The sequence below is a fragment of the Pelophylax lessonae genome (assembly GCF_965119305.1).
Source record: "Pelophylax lessonae genome assembly, chromosome: 7".
NCBI classification, from domain to species: Eukaryota; Metazoa; Chordata; class Amphibia; order Anura; family Ranidae; genus Pelophylax; species Pelophylax lessonae.
The window spans coordinates 230,594,780-230,617,892 of NC_138774.1; the positions used below are offsets into that span (position 1 = coordinate 230,594,780).

At 44.6% G+C, this 23,113-nt stretch overlaps 1 protein-coding gene across 1 annotated transcript in view; it reads right to left on the reverse strand.

Annotated features, from left to right (window-relative positions):
- Positions 1-19,159: 19,159 nt before the first annotated feature.
- The window catches only part of CCNQ (cyclin Q), a 39,747-nt gene continuing 35,793 nt past the window's right edge, over positions 19,160-23,113 (reverse strand). Inside the window, exon 6 of the mRNA XM_082262531.1 lies at positions 19,160-19,460. Within this exon, the coding sequence (XP_082118657.1) occupies positions 19,371-19,460 (90 nt within the window). The 3' untranslated portion in view covers positions 19,160-19,370. The remainder of the gene's footprint in view (positions 19,461-23,113) is intronic.

Consider the following 23,113-nt stretch of genomic DNA (forward strand, 5'->3'; position numbering starts at 1 on the left):
CGGGTATTCTTTGCAAAGTGATTTCTCACCGTGGTCACTAAACTATGCGCAAATTTCCTTGCAAAGTAAAACAGTGAGCAGCTGATTTGCCTTTACTAAATTAACCCCAATGACTCCCAACTATGGCATATTGAAATCCTTAAGCAGACCTTGCAGTAAAATGCAAGTTCTGTTTATTCTGACCGGGCCTCCTCCCCTTTAATAAATCACTAGCAGACAGTAGGTCCAAAACATAACGTTGAAGAAATATATTTATACCTGGGCATGGCATCGCTACCTTTCTGGGAAGAATCCTGGGGAAATTCTCGAAATGACCTTCCAGTCCATTTAAAAGGATCTCATTGTATTTTAGCTGCACAATATACCCCAGGATCTTGCTGGAGGGACTGTGATGCCACCCTAGCCTTGGCGCCATGGACGGAAGACAGGGTTAAGATAATTATATAGATAAGCATGTATCTAACTTTTCTGTACAGGTATGTTTTGAATCTACTGGTAGGGATTTCTACAGGCAGAGGTGGCCTGGACAGTTAACCTTTCATTTTTCTATAAGGTCCACTTTGGAGTGTCATTTATATGGTGACTCCACATGGAGGAGTGAAGGGAGAACAGTGTGCAAAATCCCTCATCACTCACCTCTATGGGTCCAATCTAGAACCAAAAGCGTAACTAAAGTCTTGCCGGCATCTTTGCCAGTAGTCTTCTGGGTTCAGCATTTTTGACCATCTTGATTGGTCAAGTATGGCCAAAATATATCCTTTTTAGTTTGAAGAGAGTAGAGAAGGGCTAGGAACTTGTCAAGAGGAGATTTCTTTAAGGCCAGAGGAAGTTCCCTGTACAAGTGCCACCAAGCGCGTGTGTTCGGCTACCCTATGCGCAAGAAACGCAGAAAAGAAGCCCCTGGCCCTTTTCCAAAAATACGTTGCACCAAACCACATAGTACTGTGGCACCATGTTTCATGTTCCTAATTGAACTAGATTGATGTGTGTCTTTTTTCAACCAGACAGTATAACTATATATGTAAACGTGAGATTGGGCGCTCATGAAGATGCAACCATTAGCAGATGCTTGACGTGCCATTAACAATTACTGGTCCCGTCTGCTAAAGGGTAGTGCGTTTCTGTGCATTTCAAGAAAGCCCATGATTTGCCATGTGTTTCTGATATTGAAAAGTGTTATCCTTCACTGTCACCAGAACAGGGGTCCCCATTGGAAAACTTACCATCATCTATTGTTCCGGTGACAACTTCAGAATTTTGAATTTTCTATTACTTACTGTCTCAGTGACAGTAGTCACCAGTACAAATGAAGAAGGTGAATTTGTCTAGAGGGCAATAAAAAAAAAAAAAAATATGAGGTGCTGGATATGGATCCCTAGCTTAGGAGAAAAAATGGGATCCTTGATTGAGTCTAAAAGCTTTGGTAGGGCTCCATACAGCAGGGTCCCCCTCCTGGTCCAGAAGGATTTTATTGATTTTGTAGTAGACAAAAGGTAAAAACAGAAGGCAGCTGTTTGAGGGACTAAACAATCCCCCTTAATCAGGGCTTTAGCAGTAATCAAAGTGCTCTGCTGTATGATATTGACACTCCTTCACTGATTATTCTTCTGGTGCAGATTAATATGAGGGCTATACTAAAAGTATTGAAAAAGTGGGCATACTTTTTTTTTTTAAACATACATAAGTCAATCAAATTTCATATGTAAGAAGGGTAACTCTTCCTCTATAGCAGGGGGTCTCCAAACTTTCTAAACAAAGTGCCAGTTTACTGTCCTTCAGACTTTAGGGGTGTGGGCTGTGGCTATTGGGAGAAGAAATTGACCTGGCATTAGTTGAAGTATACAATGCATCTTTGGTGTCTGTGGGAGGAATAGTGCAACATCATTGGTATCAGTGGAAGAAATTGTGTCCCATCATTGGTATCAGTTGAAGGAATAGTGCCCCATCATTGGTGTCAGTGGGAGGAATGGTGCCCCATCATTGGATCAGTGGGAGGAATAGTGCCCCATCATTGGATCAGTAGGAGGAATAGTGCCTCATTATTGGAAGGAATAGTGCCCCATCATTGGTATCAGTGGAAGGAATAGTGCCCCATCATTGGTATCAGTGGAAGGAATAGTGCCTCGTAATTCGTTTTTTTAGTGGCAGAAATAGTGCCCCATCATTGGTATCAGTGGGGGGATATGATCAGTGGGAGGAATAGTGTCTTGTATTAGTGGGAAGAAAAGTGCTCAAAGGGCCAGATACAGGTGAGCAAAGGGCCACATCCAACCCCCAGGCCACAGTTAGGAGAACACTGCGTTATAGTAACATTCTATACAGCACTTCTCAGCTCCAGAGAGCAGGGGGTGGGGATCTGACGTCACAGACTGCACAGCGTAGGGCAGGGAGCTGAGTGTAATTTGGGACCTGAGTGGAGGGAAAGGACAACCCCCCCCCCCTTCTACCACAGTTTCGCCATAATAGCTGAAGTGTCTTAGTAAAATGGCAGGATGGGATGATGCCATCTCTGGGAATTTTTTTGGCCAGGCTTTGGGAGGTTCATAAATATCTTTAACCTACAGTAAGGGCATTATCCAACGTTAGTCAAAGCTGCGCAGTTTTGACATCATGTCCGCAATCTCTGACATCATGTCCACAGACTATGGCCATCTCTTGTATCATGTAAACCGTGGTAATCAGTGCTGCTATATAAACCATAAAATCAAATATGAATCAATAAAATCAATAAGTATATTGATGCGCAACAATGATAAATAATAATAAATAGTCCTTGTGCTCATAAATAAATAAATTAAATGAACGTCCTTTCTTGTGCAAATAGCAAATAGGCGAGTATAGGTGTTGCTGTGCTCCACTTCTGAAGAAAGTGCTTGTGCTCCCCCTTCTGGTTCCCTACTTACCAGAGTCAAATGAAAGTAGAGCGGAAAATCAGATCTCTCTGGTGTGGGCAAGATTCCTTGTGGAGCCAGAATAGTGCGGTGATGGTAGGTAGAAATATCCTTAGTTGTTGGTGTTCTTGAAGACCCTCATTAAAACAAAAGGTCATCCATAGTGAAGTATGTACACAAAAGCCTGTATTGAAACGAAGAAAACTACTTACACAACGTGTAACATAAAACAGCGGAGCACGGCTTGGTGGTTACTGCTCTCGCAGGGTGCGTGCCACCGGCCGGATATGACGTGGTATGCTCAACCTCTCGCTCGCTAGCTTATTCAGAGATAAGATAGCAGAAGAAGTGGTTGTCAACCCTCACATATACCCACTGTAGTGATTATCTTCAGATGATAAAGATGAAACAAATCCTCCTACATACGTTGTACCTGTTAATCTGCAGCTCTCTCTCCTCTACAGCCATTTCACTTCTCAGCTGCAGAGAGCAGGGGGTGGGGATCTGATGTCACACACTGCACAGCATAGGGCAGGGAGCTGAGTGTAATTTGGGACCTGAGTGGAGGGAAAGGACCACCCCCCCTTTCTACACAGGTTTGCAGTAACAGCTGGAGTGTCTTAGTAAAGAGGCACGAAGGGATAATGCCATCTCTCTTTTTTTGGCCAGGCTTTGGGAGGTTCATAAATACCTTTCATCTATAGCTAGGGCATTATCCAACGTTAGTGAAAGCTGCACAGTTTGTTTTTATCTGCTGGTGCCCCTTACATGCATAGGCAGATTTTTGGTAGAGCTAAACTAACCCTTTAATATTGCCGTATAGATCAAGGGAGTAGTGTAAAATAATCAGCTCTGGTGTCAAATACTCTGGTTATTTAACATTTAAAATGTTGTACAACTAACTGATGAAGCTAATGTACCGTATAGGGGTTCCCTGACACCTCAAAATTATTTCAAGGGTAAAAAGGAGACTCTTTAACCTAGTCCCATACTGGGTGAAAACAGAGATAGGTGGTCCTAGGCAGGGCTGCACTGTGCTATGTCTGGGGCTAATAAAGTTGGATATGATCTGATGTCATTAGCAGAAAACTTCCTGGCTTCCTTTTTTGGTTTTAAGGCAGCAGACAATGAAACAAGTTGTCCCCCACAGTTCGTCTCATTCCTTTAGCCACTTAAGGACCGGAAGGTTTTACCCCCTTAATGACCAGGCCATTTTTTGCAATTTGGCACTGTGGTATTTGATCACCTCTATGGTTTTTAACTTTTGCGATATAAACAAAAAAAGACCGAAAATTTTGAGAAAAAATGAAATTTTCTACTTTTTCTTATATAAAATATCCAATAAACTCAAATTTTGTCATACATTTAGGCCAAAATGTATTTAGCTACATAAAAAAACTCAATAGGCGTATATTTATTGGTTTGCGCAAAAGTTATAGCGCCTACAAACTAAGGTATATACATGAGTGTCCGCAAGGAGGGGCCTAAGAGGGGAATCTTTGGGGACCCTGCTCTAAAGGGGGATCTATGGGGACCCTGGCCTGGCCTGCTCTAAAGGGGATCTATGGGATCCTGGCCTACTCTAAAGGGGGTCATATTGGCTATATACATATATATATATATATATATATTATATATATATATTCTTTGCAGGGAGTGCCTGGAGTACCTGGTGGTGCAGGAAAACCTGGTAGCACGGGGAATATATAGGTGAAAAGGTAAGACTAAAAAGGGATCTATGGGGACCCTGGCCTGCTCTAAATGGGGATCTATGAGGACCCTGCTCTAAAGGGGATCTATGGGGGACCCTGGCCTGGCGTGCTCTAAAGGGGGACCGATGGGGGCAAAAAGGGGCAGAGCGTGGGTGACCTTAAAATGATAAAAAAAAAGGTAGGGTGGTGGCACTGCCTAATAATTGGTAGGGTGTTGAAAATGTTGATAAAGGTGCTAATGAAAGATAAGAATATGTATAATGCACTCGAAGTCCAGAATATGGAAAAAGAGCACTACAAGTACAACTATATGATAAGCTCTAAAGAAAGAAAAAAATTGGCAAAAATATCAAATATGAAAATATGGTGAGCAAATATACCAAATTGGTATATAAAAGTGATATGTGCATGTGTGTGTGAACATAAAAGGTGTAATAAAAACTTGGTTCACCTAAGACAATATGAACAATAAATATAAATATGAATCAAATCCAATATATAAAGTGATATGTGCATAAGTGACTGCACAAATTAATATTCACAACATAAGCTATGTAAAGCTGAATCATGCAGTATAAAACTATAAAAAAATTAAAGTGCTCTGTGCATATCCAAATACCCCAAATGTGGTCACACTCTAAGGCAGTGATGGCGAACCTTGGCACCCCAGATGTTTTGGAACTACATTTCCCATGATGCTCAGCTACACTGCAGAGTGCACGAGAATCATGGGAAATGTAGTTCCAAAACATCTGGGGTGCCAAGGTTTGCCATCGCTGCACTAAGGTTTAAAAGTGCAATAATGATAAAAAATATATATGCAAACCAAATATATGATAAGTGATGAAAAGTCCAATATTAGTGATAAGTGCCTATGAACAAGTGCAGTGACCATAAAAAGAATATATATATATATATCTATATATATAGATATATATAGATATAGATATATATATATATATATATAGATATAGATATAGATATATAAAGTTCAGTGTCATATAACCAACTGTAAAGAGTGACCCCGTGGTGGGCGGTGAAGTGCTGGATGACCCCTCTAGTGGATATCACACTCACCAGAAACACCCACCCCACACAGGGGTATAGAGCGGGTATATAAATGTATCCTGTGGTCAAAGGGGTCCTGGTATCCTCTATCGGTCCTAGGTGGGGGCGTCCTAGAAGGGTCCTGGATGGAAGGAAGGTTCCCCAGGGAAAAAGACCAGGATCTAATAGGCTCCTGCCAGTAGGAAGTGGGCTTCCAGATATCCACGGGGTGTCACTCGTAGTGATATATCAGGGTGTAGGGAGTAACGGAAAGGCACATAGCGTGATACCGTATAAGCAGGTTTATTAGCAATTCAAAACATAAGAGAGGTACTCACATTTGCAGAGTAATGTATAAGCATGTATAAGCGCAAAGCGGTCCGAGCCTCGATTTCAAAAACTGGAAGTGATGTGACACGCTGTACGCGTTTCGTAGCAATACGTCTTCAGCAGCGTCGGGTCACTTCCGATGTCTTCCCTAATATACATGCAGGTAGCTAGGCAACAGATTGTCAACAGGTCTAATGCGTATTCGACCTTAAAATGATGCCCCCCCCTGAAAAAAGTTCTGCGGACGCCCATGGGTGTATATATGCAGCTTTTACTTTCTGACTGCCTATCCCATTTTTTGAAGCACTAAAATGACAGGGCAGTAAACCCCCCAAAAAAATACCTCTTTTTGAAAAGTAGACACCCCAAGGAATTTCCTGAGAGGTATGTTGAGCCCACTGAATATTTAATTTTTTTGTCACAGGTGTTTGAAAAATGACAAAAAAAACATATTGTGTCATTGAAATGATATATTTCTCAACCATGCCATGGGACGGGTATATGTGGAATGACACCCCAAAATACATTCTGCTGCTTCTGAGTAAGGCGATACCCCATGTGTGAGACTTTTTGGCAGTCTAGCCATGTACAGGACCCCGAAAAACAATCGCCCCCGAAGACCCCGAAAAACAATCGCCGCCTTCAGGCTTTTCAAGGGTGTAATTTGTTGATTTCACTCCTCACAGTTTCAGAGGCCATGAAATGCCAAGACAGCACAACCCCCCCCCCCCCCCCCAAATGACTCCTTTTCGGAAAATAGACACCCTAAACTATTTGCTGAGAGGCATGTTGAGTATTTTGCAGATCTCGCTTTTTGTCACAATGTTTTGAAATACGAAAAAATAAAAAAACATTTTTTTCCTTTTCTTCCTTAATTTGCCAAAACAAATGAGAGCTGCAAAATACTCACCATGCCTCTCAGCAAATACCTTGGGCCATCTACTTTCCGAAAAGGGGTCATTTGGGTGGGGGGTTGGTGCTATCTTGGCATTTGTATTCATAGACACAGAAGGGCCGCTAAACAACAGTTGCCGTTGCAATTTGGACTTTCGTATCTGCGTGAATGAAGGACAGAACAAAAACATTCCGTGTGTCCCTCCACTTCTCTGCAAGCAATTTATTACACTTCAAGCAGGCTCTCTCCCCCCGTCTAAGTCAGGAATCTACAAGTCGTTCGGGGAAGCCCCGGCGATTAGGTCGCACAGTGCCACATGCGCCAATTCCACAAACAAAAATGTGACTAAAAAGTGGCACGCTTGTGTAGTAATTGTCCATGTATAAACGGAATCCCTTTCTGAATAAGGGTGACACCAAGTCCCAAACAATCTTGCCGCTGCTCCCCATGTAGTCCGGGCAGTTGGGGGGCTTCACAGTGCTATCTTTTCCCTCGTAAATCCGGAAACTACATGTATAGCCTGTGGCTCTGTCACAGAGCTCATACATCTTGACCCCATATCTGGCACGCTTGCTGTGGAAAAACTGTTTAAAAACAAGGCAGCCAGAAAATTTAATCAGGGACTCCTCAACGCAGACAACTTATACACCTCATATGCAAGCCTGCAAACATTTGGTTGAAGTGATTCACGAGGAGCCAAATTTTGTGAAGCCGGTCATATCCAGGGTCACCCCGAGGACGACAGAGTTCATTGTCATTGAAATGCATGAACTGCAAGATTTGCTTTTATCTATAAATTGATCAGCATATCAATTGCTTTGGTCCACAATAGATCCGTACAGATCTTCCGTGAAAAACAGCTCATAAAAATCAAGGGGAATTAAATGGGCTGTTTCCACCTGAATTCTGGGTTGGCCAGTGAATGGGGGAAGTACGGGCACTGCAGAAATGGTGGGCTCATAATCAGGATTTGCAAGCGCATCAGGAAGGACACTATGGGCTCTTTGCACTCTTGGTGGCTGTGGGACACCACTTGTGCTAGCCACCGCACCAGCTTAAACTGCACTTATGGGACTCACTACTTCACCAAGTGTTACTCCAGTGCTGGTTTGACTATGACCAGGATGTACTAGGCTGCTGGTGCTTGGCAGTTCACCAGACGGTGGAGCGGCACTAGTACAGATACTCTGCTGCGTACGATAACCCTGCAATTGTTGCGCTTCAGCAACAGAACAGGGTCTGGTACGTCTGACCTTAGCAGGGACAACTACTCTGTCATCAGAGCTATCTGTCAGCGTGCTGCTGCTCTCTACAGGTTTGAATACTGAGCCTGATTCTGACAGTGAGGCTTCCCCATCGCTCTCATCTGTCATGCTCAGCATCGTGTAGGCCTCTTCACTAGTGTACCTCTGTTTGGAAATTTTGGCCAATAAATTTATACAGTAGGTACCTAGTGTGACTCACAGGTAAATATAAGCACCTGTCAAGGACTGTTTGAACCGCTACCAAAGAATTTAACTGCTAGTGCTAGCAGAGATCAGGACTGACTCTTCTAATGCTGCGGTTTAGTGTGCTGTGTATTGGAAGTGACAGTAATCTGCTGATACTTCACTTCTTGGGGGATGGGCAGAGGGGCTAAACGCAGGTATGGCAGGTGTCGGGGCTGATCCTGCTAACGTTGCGTTTTGGGGGCGCTATACTAAACAATTGGGGATGCTAATACATTTCTGATCTGATCAAATATATTGATCCGTTCAGACATTATACTAGTAATGGAGGTGTTTAGTGTGTGTCACTGACAATCAAAGGGTTAAAATGTATCACTTAACCACATAACGACCGCCCACCGCAGATATACTGTGGCAGGCAGCCGCTGCTGGGCAAAGTGACGTAGTACTACTTCACTCGCTCAGCCGCCTGTAGGGGGCGAGCGCGCGCCGCCGGAGGCGCGCTCCCACCCCCGCTCGTTCACAGGCATCCCCACGTGCTCCGATGTCCGCCGGTCACTCGCGATCTCCCGCAGGAGAGGGAGAAAGGCAGACGGCTGATGTAAACACAGCCGCCTGTCATTCTACCTGATCTAACTGCAGAGATCCTGCTATGCCAGAGTCATTTTGACAGTAACAGTGCATATTTATAGCACTGATTACTGTAGTAATGTCACTGGTACTCCCAAAAGTGTCAAAAATGTCAGTCAGGAGTCAGATCTGTCCGCCGCAATGTCGCAGTCCCGCAAAAAAAAAATCGCAGATCGCCGCCATTACTAGTAAAAAAAAAAAAAAAACAATAAAAATGACATAAATCTCTCCCGTAGTTAGTAAACTCAATAACTTTTGCACAAACCAATGAAAATACGCTTATTGCGATTTTTTTTTTACCAAACATATGTAGCAGAAAACAAATTGGCCTAAAATGTTAAAAAATTTTGATTTTTACATTTTTTTTTATTTGAGAATTTCATATAAAAAAATGTGAAAAATTTTATTTTTTCAAAATTTCGCTCTTTTTTGTTTTTAGCGCAAAAAATAAAAATCGCACAGGTGATCAAATACCACAAAAAGAAAGCTCTGTTTCTGGGAAAAAAAGGACGTCAATTTTGTTTGGGTACAGCGTCGCATGACCGCGCAATTGTCCGTTAAAGTCACGCAGTGCCGAATCGCAAAAGAGGGCCTGGTCTTTGAGCAGCCAAATCTTCCGGGGCTTAAGTGGTTAATATGCGGTGGGCAATCTAACGCTGTCCTGGATTGATGCTAACTAACGTTAACGCTAACTGATGTCACCTGTGACACTAATACAGTGATCAGAAAAAAAGATCTGTACACTATTATAGTGACACTGTGATAGGGCAATGAAGGGGTTAACTAGGGGTGATCAGGGGGTTAAATATTTATTAGGGGATATATGGCGGGCACCCTTAACCTATCTGGGGCTGCCTCTAACTACCACTATCTCTCAAACTAACTTGCGTCACAAGTGACACTAATACAGTGATCAGTAAATTTATCTGTATACTGTATATAGTGACACTGTGACTGGGAGTGAAAGGGTTAACTGTGGGGTGATCTGGGGGTGAAAAATGTGCCTATGTGTACTGCTGTCAGTGTAGTGCTTGTGTACTCACTGTCCGATGCTCTCTTCTCTCACGCAGGATAGAAGATTGCATAATTTCCTGTGCCTGTGTTTACATTACACAGGCACCGGACATTCTGCAATTGGTCAGAACCGATCACCAGGTCCAGGCCAAAAATCATTGACCTGGACCTGATTACTGATCGGTTCTGAACCAAATCAGCACATCGTGGGGATAGTGTGCGTGCCCCCTATCCCTGCACGCGACCAACATACAGTTACGTCGATTTGCGCAGCTGAGGCACCTTGCCGCAGTAGAATTGCGGCGGCTGGTCGGCAATTGGTTAAAGCACGTGTCAAACACAAGGTCCATGGGCAAAACCTGGCTTGCTAGACCATTTCATGTGGCCCTCACACCTCTCCTGCAACATCCCCTCCATCTCTACCCCCACCTTGTCTCAACAGTGGGCAGTAGAGAGGAGGACAGAACTCCTCCACCAGGTCCTGTGCTTCTCAGTGCAGCTGCAGGGGGACTCAGCTCTGCCCCCCCCCCCTGGTCTCAGCAGAGGAGGACAGAGCGCCTCCGTCAGATCCTGTGCTTCTCAGTGCAGCCGTGGTGAGGCTCGGCTCTGCCCTCCCTCCCCTTCCCAGTCTCGGGATTTGACAGCAGAGGAGGACAGAACTCCTCCACCAGATTCTGTGCTTCTCAGTGCAGCTGCGGAGGGACTCGGCTCTGCCCCCCCCCTGCGTCTCAGCAGAGGAGGACAAAATGCCTTTATCAGATCCTGTGCGTCTTGGTGAGGCACGGCTCTTCCCCCCTCACCCTTTAGCAGTCAGCAGCAGAGGAGGACAGAACTCCTCCGCAAGATCCTGTGTTTCTCAGTGCAGCTGCAGAGGGGCTCATCTCTGCCACCACCCCTGTGTCAGCAGTCTGCAGCAGAGAGGACAGAACTCCCCCTACAGATTCTACACCCCTGCTTTAAAGCTTCACCTGCTTAAATTCACACCATGACAACTTTGGCACATTCACACAAAAACAACATGGTGTCCACTGCTTTAACCACTTAAGCCCCAGAGGATTTGGCTGCTCAATGACCAGGCCCTATTTTGCGATTCGGTACTGCGTGACTTTAGCGGACAATTGCACGGTCGTGCGACACTGTACCCAAATGAAATTGACGTCCCTTTTTTCCCACAAACAGCTTTCGTGTGGTGGTATTTGATCACCTGTGTGATTTAATTTTTTGCGCTATAAACATAAAAATGCAACAATTTTGAAAAAATAACAATATTTTTCACATTTTTTTATATGAAATTTAAAAAAAAAAATGTAAAAATCAAAACTTTTTAACATTTTAGGCCAATTTGTTTTCTGCTACATATTTTTGGTAAAAAAAATAGCAATAAACGTATTTTGATTGGTTTGCGCAAAGGTTATCACGTCTACTAACTACGGGAAAGATTTTTGTCATTTTTAATGTTTTTTTTTTTTACTAGTAATGGCGGCAATGTGCGATTTTTTTTGCGGGACTGCAACATTGCAGCGGACAGATCGGACCCCTAACTGACATTTTTGACACTTTTGGGAGTACCAGTGACATTACTACAGTAATCATTGCTATAAATATGCACTGTTACTGTAAAAACGACACTGGCAGGGAAGGGGTTAACTGTACTGGTGATCAAGGGGTTAAATGTGTCCCTAAGGACGTGATTTTAACTGTCAGGGGTCGTGGCTAGTGAAGTAACCACAGAGACATGCGATCCTATATAGCAGGATCGTATAGTCTCTGCACTTACATCAGGGAGAATGACAGATGACTGTGTTTACATCAGCCGTCCGTCCTTCTCCCTCTCCTGCGGGAGATCGTGAGTGACCGGCGGCCATCGGAGCCGCCGGTCACACGCGCTGGCTCCTGAGAAAGCGACGTAGGGCTACCTCGCTTTGCCCAGCAGCGGCAGAGTGCCGCAGTAAATGTAAGTAAAAAATTAGCCAGACCTGTATAGCAGTTTAAAATGTACATGGATACAATAATAGACTTTACAAAGCAGAACAAAGTGACGCCTGACCCGCTGATTGGCTCCTGCTGTGTCCAATCAGAGTAGCAGCGGGTTGCCGGCGGCACGTGCACGCCCCAGACCCGTAAGTGCAGAATCATGTACAGGTATGTAGAGATGGCCTTGCGGTTCGCGGCGAATTTTGCTTATTCGCAAAAAGTCGGACTTTTGCCGATGTTCGCGAATATGTCCGCGTCGCCATTTTCATTCAGAAGAACTTTGACCCATGACACAGCCGTCAGGTGGAACGGGACAGCCAATTGAAACATTCCAATACATGGACAGTCCCCCTACCCTATAAATAGACCCGATCTGGCGGCCATTTCACATTCCGCTTTCTGCCAGTGTAGGGAGATGTCTGCTGTGCTCATCAGGGAGAGTTTGCTAGACACAAATAGCGCTGTGAAGATCCACAAAAGTCCTTTTCAGGGCTGGTATTTCGGGATAGGTCTACTAGTATCTTTTGAGCTTAGGGAGAGGTATCCTGTGGTTGCTTTAGGGGCAGTTAGATATCGGCTGCAGTCACACAGAAATCGCTTTGTCAATGTCCACAAAAGTCATTTAAAATGCTCCAATGTAGTTATAGGGTCTATTACACTCTCTTTACTACAGGGGCAGGTATCCTGTGGTTGTCACAGATGTGTGAATGGACCCTATATGTATTAGACAATGTATTTACCGGCTGCTGTCAGTTCTGGCTGATTTATGAAAAAAAAAAAATATTTTTTTTTTGGTGTAAAAAAAAAAAAAAAAACATTTAGGGCAACTTTTTCCACTGCAATACTTCTGTTATGACATTGTCCATGTGCTGGGACTATTTGTGCACAGCTTGTATGTCTTTTGTGGCTGCAAATATGACCTAAAGGTTTTCAAAGTTCGCCTCCCATTAAAGTCAATGGGGCCCGCCGCAAACTCGCGGTTCGAGGACTTTTGAGAAAATTCGCGGCTGGCGTTCGCGAACCGCCCCCCGGCCGATGTTCGTCCATCACTACAGGTATGCGATTCTGCGCAGAGGAGCCCATGCCCCTCAGTAAATGTACGTGGGGTGCAAGGCTGGAGGTTAATTAAATGCCTTATTTAACTATTTTCTTTAAAGATAAAATTATAAGAAAAGAAAAACAAAGCTTCCATTTGGTTTACCTTCAGAGACCATTCACAATAGCGCGACTTGTGAGGCGACTTGTGTCGCCATAGGTCGCTTGACATAACAAAAGCAATGTTAATCAATCAGTGCCGTCTTAATTGGCACTACTGAAGTTGCTCCGACTTCAGAAAAGGGTCCTGTACTACTTTGAGGCGACTTGTATCCGACTTGTCCCATATACTTCAATGGGAGTCGCCTCCTTATCTTAATTGAAGCGACTTGTTATCCGACTTTCCAGTAAGAAGAAAGAGATTAGCCAGGCATTCCCCACATTGCAGCCATGCCAATATGATATATATATATATATAATATAATATATATAAAATGGTATATATATTCCATTATCTCTGCTTGGTCTGTGTGAGTAGCACTGGTGGACACAGATAAGTGGCACTGGTGGACACTGATTCATGGCACTGATAAGTGGCACTGGTGGACACTGATTCGTGGCACTGATACGTGGCACTGGTGGACACTGATTCGTGGCACTGATACGTGGCACTGGTGGACACTGATACGTGGCACTGGTGGACACTGATTCGTGGCACTGATACGTGGCACTGGTGGACACTGATTCGTGGCACTGATTCGTGGCACTGATACGTGGCACTGGTGGACACTGATACGTGGCACTGATACCTGGCACTGGTGGACACTGATTTGTGGCACTGATACATGGCACTGATACGTGGCACTGGTGGACACTGATTCGTGGCACTGATATGTGGCACTGGTGGACACTGATTCGTGGCACTGATACATGGAACTGATACGTAGCACTGGTGGACACTGATACGTGGCACTGATATGTGGCACTGGTGGACACTGATTTGTGGCACTGATACGTGGCACTGGTGGACACTGATTCGTGGCACTGGTGGGCAGTGGCACTGGTGGACACATACGTGGCACTGGTTGGCAGTGGCACTGGTGGACACTGATACGTGGCACTGGTGGGCAGTGGCACTGGTGGGCAGTGGCACTGGTGGATACTGATACGTGGCACTGGTGGGCAATGAGGAAATGAGTAAAAAAAAAACAGAAAAGGGGAATTGGTCACAACACATCATATTCTTATTGGCCAAACACAAAGTCATCTGTCATATAAGTCGCGTAAAATAATTCACAAGTCGCGCTGAAGTCGCGGTAAAGTCGCAGTAAAGTTGTGGTAAAATCGCGGTAAAAACTCGCTCCGACATAGGGCGACTTATGGTCGCGGCAGTGTGAACCGGCTCTCACTGTATGGACACGTTTGCATAAAGAGGAACTCTCTCATTTGGACACCCATCTCCCCTGTCCACCAGTCCTTCCGCATCCCCACTATCCATTATTCTTGCTATTCCCCTATTCCTTCTCTTTAATGACATTCAAGCCTTTTCACACCTACAGTCAGGGACTAATCCCACACAGTCCTGACATACCTGGAAGGCCAATGACTCCTACTCCCCTACATGCTGAATTTCCTTTACATCCTTCTTCAGACCCTTATGTATCATGCCAATGTCAAGCCTGTCTATGCATAATGCTCAAGGAAGAAGGGTCTCATGGTGATGATGTCTTGAAAGTCCAGTTAACATTAAAGGGTAACTCCACTTTTATGTGGAAAAAATAGCAAATAAAATACCTTTCCTTTTTAATCTGCAGCTCTGTAATTTTCTGTAAAATGCAATGCAATATGGCCACCGGGAGGTGTTCTGTACACAGAATGTACCCCCCCCCCCCCCCAGAAACAATATTTCCTGCTTGTGTGATTGGCTCACTGATTTTCCCAGAAGTCTGCACTAAGATACAAGTCAGATTTCAGGCATCCCCTGCAACTAAAATGTCATTTTTGGTGGGATACTCCCAATAGGAAATAACGTCTAAAGGGATGCAGACCTTGCCACTTTCCTCACTGGAGCTCTGATTCTGCAACAGCTGATTGATAATTATGAAACCACTCCTATTAGACTCACTGAGCACAGAGGAGCAAACAATGATTTCTTCAGAATAACAAAATGTAGGAATCTGAAACAAAGTTTTTTAAATTCCCTGCAATGTACAGTATCTCACAAAAGTGAGTACACCCCTTACTTTTTTGTAATTATTTTATTATATCTTTTCATGTGACAACACTGAAGAAATGACACTTTGCTACAATGTAAAGTAGGGAGTGTACAGCTTGTATAACAGCGTACATTAGCTGTCCCCTCAAAATAACTCAACACACAGCCATTAATGTCTAAACCGCTGGCAACAAAAGTGAGTACACCCCTAAGTGAAAATGTCCAGATTGGGCCCAATTAGCCATTTTCCCTCCCCGGTGTCATGTGACTCGTTAGTGTTGCAAGGTCTCAGGTGTGAATGGGGAGCAGGTGTGTTAAATTTGGTGTTATCGCTCTCACTCTCTCATACTGGTCACTGGAAGTTCAGCATGGCACCTCAAGCAAAGAACTCTCTGAGGATCTGGAAAAAAAGAATTGTTGCTCTTCATAAAGAAGGCCTAGGCTATAAGAAGATTGCCAAGACCCTGAAACTGAGCTGCAGCCCAGTGGCCAAGACCACATAGCAGTTTAACAGGAGAGGTTCCACTAAGAACAGGCCTTGCCATAGTAGACCAAAGAAGTGGAGTGCACATGCTCAGCGTCATATCCAGAAGTTGTCTTTGGGAAATAGACGTATGAGTGCTGCCAGCATTGCTGCAGAGGTTGAAGGGGTGGGGGGTCAGCCTGTCAGTGCTCAGACCATACGCCGCACACTTCATCAAATTAATTGGTCTGCATGGCTCTCATCCCAGAAGGAAGCCTCTTCTAAAGATGATGTACAGGAAAGCCCACAGTTTGCTGATGACAAGTAGACTAAGGACATGGATTACTGGAACCATGTCCTGTGGTCTGATGAGACCAAGATAAACGTATTTGGTTCAGATGGTGTCAAGCGGGTGTGGCGGCAACCAGGTGAGGAGTACAGATACAAGTGTGTCTCGCCTAAGGTCAAGCATGGTGGTGGGAGTGTCATGGTCTGGGGCTGCATCAGCGCTGCCGGCACTGGGGAGCTACAGTTCATTGAGGGGAACCATGAATGCCAACATGTACTGTGACATTCTGAGGCAGAGCATGATCCCATCCCTTCAGGGACTGGGCTGCAGGGCAGTATTCTAACATGATAATGACTCCAAACACACCTCCAAGACGACCACTGCTTTGCTAAAGAAGCTGAGGGAAAAGGTGATGGACTGGCCAAGCATGTCTCCAGACCTAAACCCTATTGAGCATCTGTGGGGCATCCTCAAACGGAAGGTGAAGGAGCACAATGTCTCTAACATCAACCAGCTCTGTGATGTCATCATGGAGGAGTGGAAGAGGACTCCAGTGGCAACCTGTGAAGCTCTGAGGAACTCCATGCCCAAGAGGGTTAAAGCAGTGCTGGAAAATAATGGTGGCCACACAAAATATTGACACTTTGGGCCTAATTTGGACATTTCCACTTAGGGGTGTACTCACTTTTGTTACCAGCGGTTTAGACATTAATGGTTGTGTGTTGAGTTATTTTGAGGGGACAGCAAATGTTACACTGTTATACAAGCTGTACACTCACTACTTTACATTGTAGCATAGGGGCCATTTCTTCAGTGTTGTCACATAAAAAAAATATGTGTCACTTCAAATCTTCCAGAGGCCAAATGGTTAAAGTGTAACTCCACTTTTGTTAAGGAAAAAACACTCCCCCCTGAGTGATCTATGTACAGTATCTCACAAAAGTAAGTACACCCCTCACATTTTTGTAAATATTTTATTATATCTTTTCATGTGACAACACTGAAGAAATTACACTTTGCTACAATGTAAAGTAGGTAAGGTTGAGTCTCCCCCGGACAGTTTGGCCTGGACCCGCACCCAGTGAATCCTGTAGGAGGAGCTCCAGAAGCCCGAACAAGGAGGCTGGAGTCTACACCCCCATGGTCTCACTGAGAGCCACACAGGGGAAAGTTCCGGCTAGGGCATATGCTCCTGCCCCTTACCCAGCCTTTCTTACAGCCCCCCATCTCCCCTAAACCACTCTCCACAGTCATGTCACTCTCCTACTTTAACCTGCCCTCACAGCGCCCATCCCTTCCCACCCTCAGTCTTATACACACACTGGCACAGTGACATCTGCCTGCTGGCCGCCCAGCAATAACGGCACTGACGCCTGTTCTGTGATTCCCATTGTGTCCAGCTGCCTGCCCACGCTCCACCACTAGTGCTGACAAATGCCCAGGCACCAGGGCGCAATTTCTAGTCGCCATGGCAACCTGGCGCCTGGCCATTTGTCAAGCCTTGCTACAAAGTATGCGATATATAATGGAATTTTTTTTTATTTTATTAGTAATGGCGGGTGATCAGCCACTTACAGTGGGACTGCAATATTGAGGCGGACAATCTGACACTTGATACTAATACAGTGATCAGTGCTAAAAATGGCACTGTACTGACTGCAAAGGGATCGAATATCTAGGGCAGGGGTGTCCAACTCAATATCATTTAGGGCCGCATCAGCATTATGGTCACCCTCAAAGGGCCGGTTCCATCTGTAGCCCCACCACTAAAAGTCAAGAGTCTCTCAACCTCCCATACATCACAGTGCACCCCCCTTATCTTGTGCTGCTGACAAGAAGAAGCTGGGGGCAGAAATGGGAAACAGAAAGTGCAGGGTCTGGAGGAGGTCAAGAGGAGGGCTGGAGTCTGCTGAATACGGAGACCAGGGGGAGGTGGATATGAAGGGGTACTAGGGTTACACAGAGAGTGCAGGATCTGTAGGAGTTCTCCTCTCTGTTGCCGACTGCTGAGAGAAGGTGGGGGCGGAGATAAGGAAGGTGCAGCAGCTGCATGTGGGGGCCACATGAAATGGCCTGGAGGGCCGGATTCAGCCCACATGTGATCTAGGGTGATGAAAGGGTAACTGTGTTCCTAAGCAGTGTTTTTGTGTGTGTATATATATATATATATATATATATATATATATATATATATATATATATATATATATATATATATATACATATACATACACATGTGTGCGTGATTCTGCACTGAATGGCCACCCTGTAGCAGTAAATCTGCTATAGGGCAGTCGGTAAGCGGTTAATGAGTAAGCAAAGCAGCATACAACACACACTTCAGACCTAAGACCACAACTAATGCATTTCACCCATGAATAAATGCGTTAGATTGGTGCCTCAGGTTGGAGGTCTTAAGTGTACCTTGTAAGCTGCTTTGCTTGCTCATTAAAGTTAAAAGTGGTTGTAAAGTCAGAAGGCTTTTTATCCTAATGCATTCTATGCAAAAAAGCCTTCTGCATGCAGCAGCTCTGTTCAGCCCCCTAATACTTACCTGAGCCCCCTCTCTACCCAGCGATGTCCATAAGTGCCTCAGCCATCTGGACTCCCTCTCCTGATTGGCTGAGACACAGCAGCGGAGCCATCCTGCTGCTGTCAATAAAACTCAAGTTAGCCAATCAGGAGAGAGAGAGAGAGAGAGAGAGGGTGGGGCCAAACGGCAGCTCCGTGTCTGAATGGACACACAGAGCTGCAGCTCGGCTTGGGTGCCCCCATAGCAAGCTGCTTGCTGCGGGGGCACTCGGCAGGAGGGAGGGGCCAGGAAAGTTCAAGAGGGACCTGAGGAGGATCAGGGCTGCCCTGTGCAAAACCATTTCACAGAGGAGGCAAGTATAGCATCTTTGTTATTTTAATAGAAAAAAAAAAAGACTTTACAATCACTTTAACTGGACTTTCAAGACATCATCAGTGTGTGGACCTTCTTCATAGAGCTTGAGTGCAGCATGGAACGAGGGGGGATTCCTGGGCTTCGGCAGCCAGGTGGGACCACAGGATAAGAGAGTACATTTGGAGTGGCGGTACGTGCACAGATTGTCCAATTGCATACGCATAATGTTTTATTTCTGGAAGGTTTGTTCTGTAACCCTCTCTGATGACCCATCTCTAGGTGTGACAACCTAATAAATGTTCTGCATTAAAGTCTAATTGTGATACAAGGTTCCAGCATACAACCCCATTCTGCACTTTGTAATCAGGAAAAGTCACAAGGCAATAGTTGAAAAGTCACTTTGGAGGAGTTGGATCTGAAAAGATGGTTTGGGTTATTTATAACTAATGTACCCAGGCAGGCCGGCCATAGCAGGAATGATCTGAAAGAAGCTGCCGATATATCAGTTATCAGGTAGTTCAGTCCTTGGTAACTTTGTGGTCAAGGTATTTCAGTATCCATTGTATAAATGTTTATTAGATCAGATATGATGTCGTTGATGGTTGTTCTTGTTATATTCTCACTAAATACCTGCAGTCAAGGAAAAAAATAAAAAGTGTTAGATGAACCAATGTTTTTCAACCTGTCTGGTGTATACAAGTTAAAAGCATAGTCCACCTTTTGTATACATTTTTTTATATATACTGTACAGTATATGATAATAATAATAAATGCCCCCACATCTATGAAACAAAATAATAATAATAATAATAATAATAATAATAATAATGTGCACATATTCATTTTTTTGCATTGGAGCCAACAGAGCATTGCAACAGCAATAGGCGTGCATACAGGGTGTGCCGGATGTGCCTGGGCACACCCTAATCACCCCATGCACATTAGCATGATCACTCAGTGCCTGCAGGAAGATGGGAAAGATCTCCAACTTACCGTCTCTTATGCCCTTACGCACTTCTCTTTCACTGATTAATCTCCCTACTGGCGCCATATATTGGACATGTGTGTTTGAGCTTTAGGGTGCACACCCTAATGCAATAGGCTGCGCACACCTATGGCAACAGCAATCAGTGAATTGCAAGTGCAATGCCCAGGATCCTACAGACTCTTCCCCCTAGACCCAAGGTCTGTACTGAAGTACATTTATTGGACTGGAGGTAGTAATGTAGTACTGAATAGACTACAAGTTCAGTGACCTCACCTTCATTATTAAAATCCGTAGTCTTCCAGTTACTAATCCTTGCCTTATCACTGCAATCTAAAAAGCCATTTTTTATGCTTTAGCCTTCCCCCGCCATCATTCTTACCCAGCCAAGGTCATCTCTGCGCCTGAAGCCCCCTGTGATATGCAGGTCACATATCCCAACACAGCAACTGGAGCAGAGTGGACCTGGGGGCCTGCTGCAAGAACCAGGAAGAGACAGCAGACTCCTGATGACATCACAAAGGAAGAGGGCAGGACAGGATCTGGAGTGCAGACGCTTGCAACAGGACAACAGTGAATATGTGAATTTGTTTATTATAATAATTGTCAGGGATAAAAAAAAAAAAACACATGATTTTGGGGAAAGTGGGATTCTCTTGAAGGGCTTTGTTGACACATGAGGTGTTAACCACTTACCGCATAGTAACGTATATCTACGTCAGCAGACTTTGTGGTAGTATACCGGGATGATGCCTCTAGCTAGTGGTTTAGAGCCGACGGTCGGCTTTCCGTCGGTAACGACCGATGCGGCTCGGGAGCCGCTCGATCGTTACCCGGGTGAGCGGGAGGGGACATCCCCCCCCCCCTCCCGCCGCCTTCTGTGACTTCTTGTCTTCGGTGAGCCCCGAGCACCCAGCCGGCATGTCCGCCGGCTGGATGGAGTCCCAATCAAAGCCGGAAACGGCTTCGATCGGGTCTCTGATGACGTAACACGGAGGCGGCGTCCATGACGTCACTTCCGGGTTACTGTGCTGCAAATTTAAAAAACGGCTGTATGCAAAAACGCAGTTTTTGGCGTTTTGCATACATGGAAGTGTTTTAGACCCTCGATCCCTCCATAAAGTGTACCTGTCACTGCATATTGGTGTCACAAGGGATGTTTACATTGCTTGTGACAGCAATAAAAGTGATCAGATTTTTTTTTTTTTTTTTTAAAAACCTGTAATAAAGTTAAAAAATAAATAGGAAAAAAAGAAAACATTTTTAGCCGCCCCATCACCCTTAGCTCGTGCACAAAAAAAAAAACGTATACGGAAGTCGAGCCGCAGATTAAATCGCTGTTCAAACCACACATGTGAGGTATTGCCGTGATCGCCAGAGCGTGGGCAATAATTAAAAAAAAAAAAAAGAGCTACACTCTAACTCTAAACTGGTAACCGTTAAATAAATTTTAAGCGTCGCCTATTGAGATCTCTATTGACCGTAGTTTGTCGCCATCCCACAACTGCAATTTTAAACCGTAACATGTTGGGTATCTATTTACTCGGCGTGACATCATCTTTCACAATATACAAAAAAATGGGCTAACATTACTGTTTAGTATTTTTTAAATGCAGTGAAATGTGATTTTTCTAAATTTTTCCCCAAAAAATTGCGTTTTAAAGACCGCTGCGCAAATACCGCGTGACAAAAAATATTGCAATGACCGACATTTTATTCTCCAGAGTCTTTGCTAAAAAAATATATATAATGTTTGGGGGTTCTAAGTAGTTTTCTAGGAAAAAATACTGGTTTTAACTTGTAAACAAAAAGTGTCCGAAATAGGGCTGGGGCTTAAGTGGTTAAAACTCCACGGTTGAGCCGCAGTTTTATAGTCCACCCCAATGGCTACCTCTTAACCCTTACAGTACAGGGGCAGCCTCACTGCAAGAGAGGAATTTTCTTTCCCTGGAGATAGCCTTTAACTTACCAACGGCTACCTCATTAGCTGCAGAGGTCCTGCCGAATCCTACCAACCGATGACGACATCAGCTGCTAAGGATACGTCGAGGGGGCAGCAAAGCTTTCTCTGAGAGAGCTGGGAGGAGGTGTGGGCAGAGCTCTCTGCATCCGCTCTATACACAGGCGTTAACAAGAGGATCGCTAACATCAGGGTGTTGCCACAGCACCCCTGAGGACTGCTGGCGGCACTCCGGTTGAAAAACACTGTGCTAATAGGATAATAAAAGAGCAGCAACACACTGATAAATCTGACACTCTGCTCTCTCCTCCTGCCAGCACATGTACATTCTCCTAGGACTGCACCTTCCTCTCACAGAGTGTTGCTGAGCACAGGATAACAGGAGACTGCAGTCAAGAAGTTATTCCAGTCAAAAAAAAAAAAAAAAAGAATAATAGTAATAAATGTAATTAGACAACCGCACTACGTAGGGTACATAATTACATATGCTTACAAACTGGCTTTAAATAGACAATGGAAGGCAGATGGGTAAAATAAAAAAGGGGGCAGGAATGGGGGATTGGATGCTTTTAGAACAGCAGAATTTGCCTTTTTAAGAGTGTGGTTAAATAGAATAAAACTGGATTTTTGTCTTACCGTAAAATCCTTTTCTCTGCTGTTCATTGACGGACACAGCACCATATCTTCTTGATCCTTGAGTTATGTTGCCCCCTTAAGGAGTAGGAAACTAGGCGGAAAAAATTGACTACGCCTATAGAGCAGTCCTGGGGGGGTATACTCCCACTTCCTGCTATAGGTCTTCAATTTTGTAACAAGCAGTGTCAGAATACATAACCCAACTCAACAGAGGGGTGGGTGCTGTGTCCATCAATGAACTTCAGAGAAAAGGATTTTACAGTAAGACAAAATTCCAGTTTTCTCTTTCGTTCATTGACAGCTCCTGATCTTCTTGACCATTGGGACGTCCCAAAGCAATGTTAAACATGAGGGGTGGGAAGAACACAGCAAGAAAACACACTTCCCAAAGGCTAAACGTAGCCAACCAAGTAAAACAGGAGCTCAACCAGGAACAACTGGAGCTCACCTACCAAAAATATACACCCTCAAGAGGCAGAAGCCGCTGCAACAGCAGCCTGCAAAACTTTGCGGCCAAAAGCAGCATCTGCAGATGCGACTACATCCATCTTGTAAAATTTGGTCAAGGTGTGCACAGACGACCAGGTGGCCGCCTTGCAAACCTGGACCACTGACGCCTGATGACAGAAGGCCCATGAGGCACTAAGCACCCTCATAGAATGTGCCTTAACAGGGAAAGGAGAAACCTGACTCATAATGGAA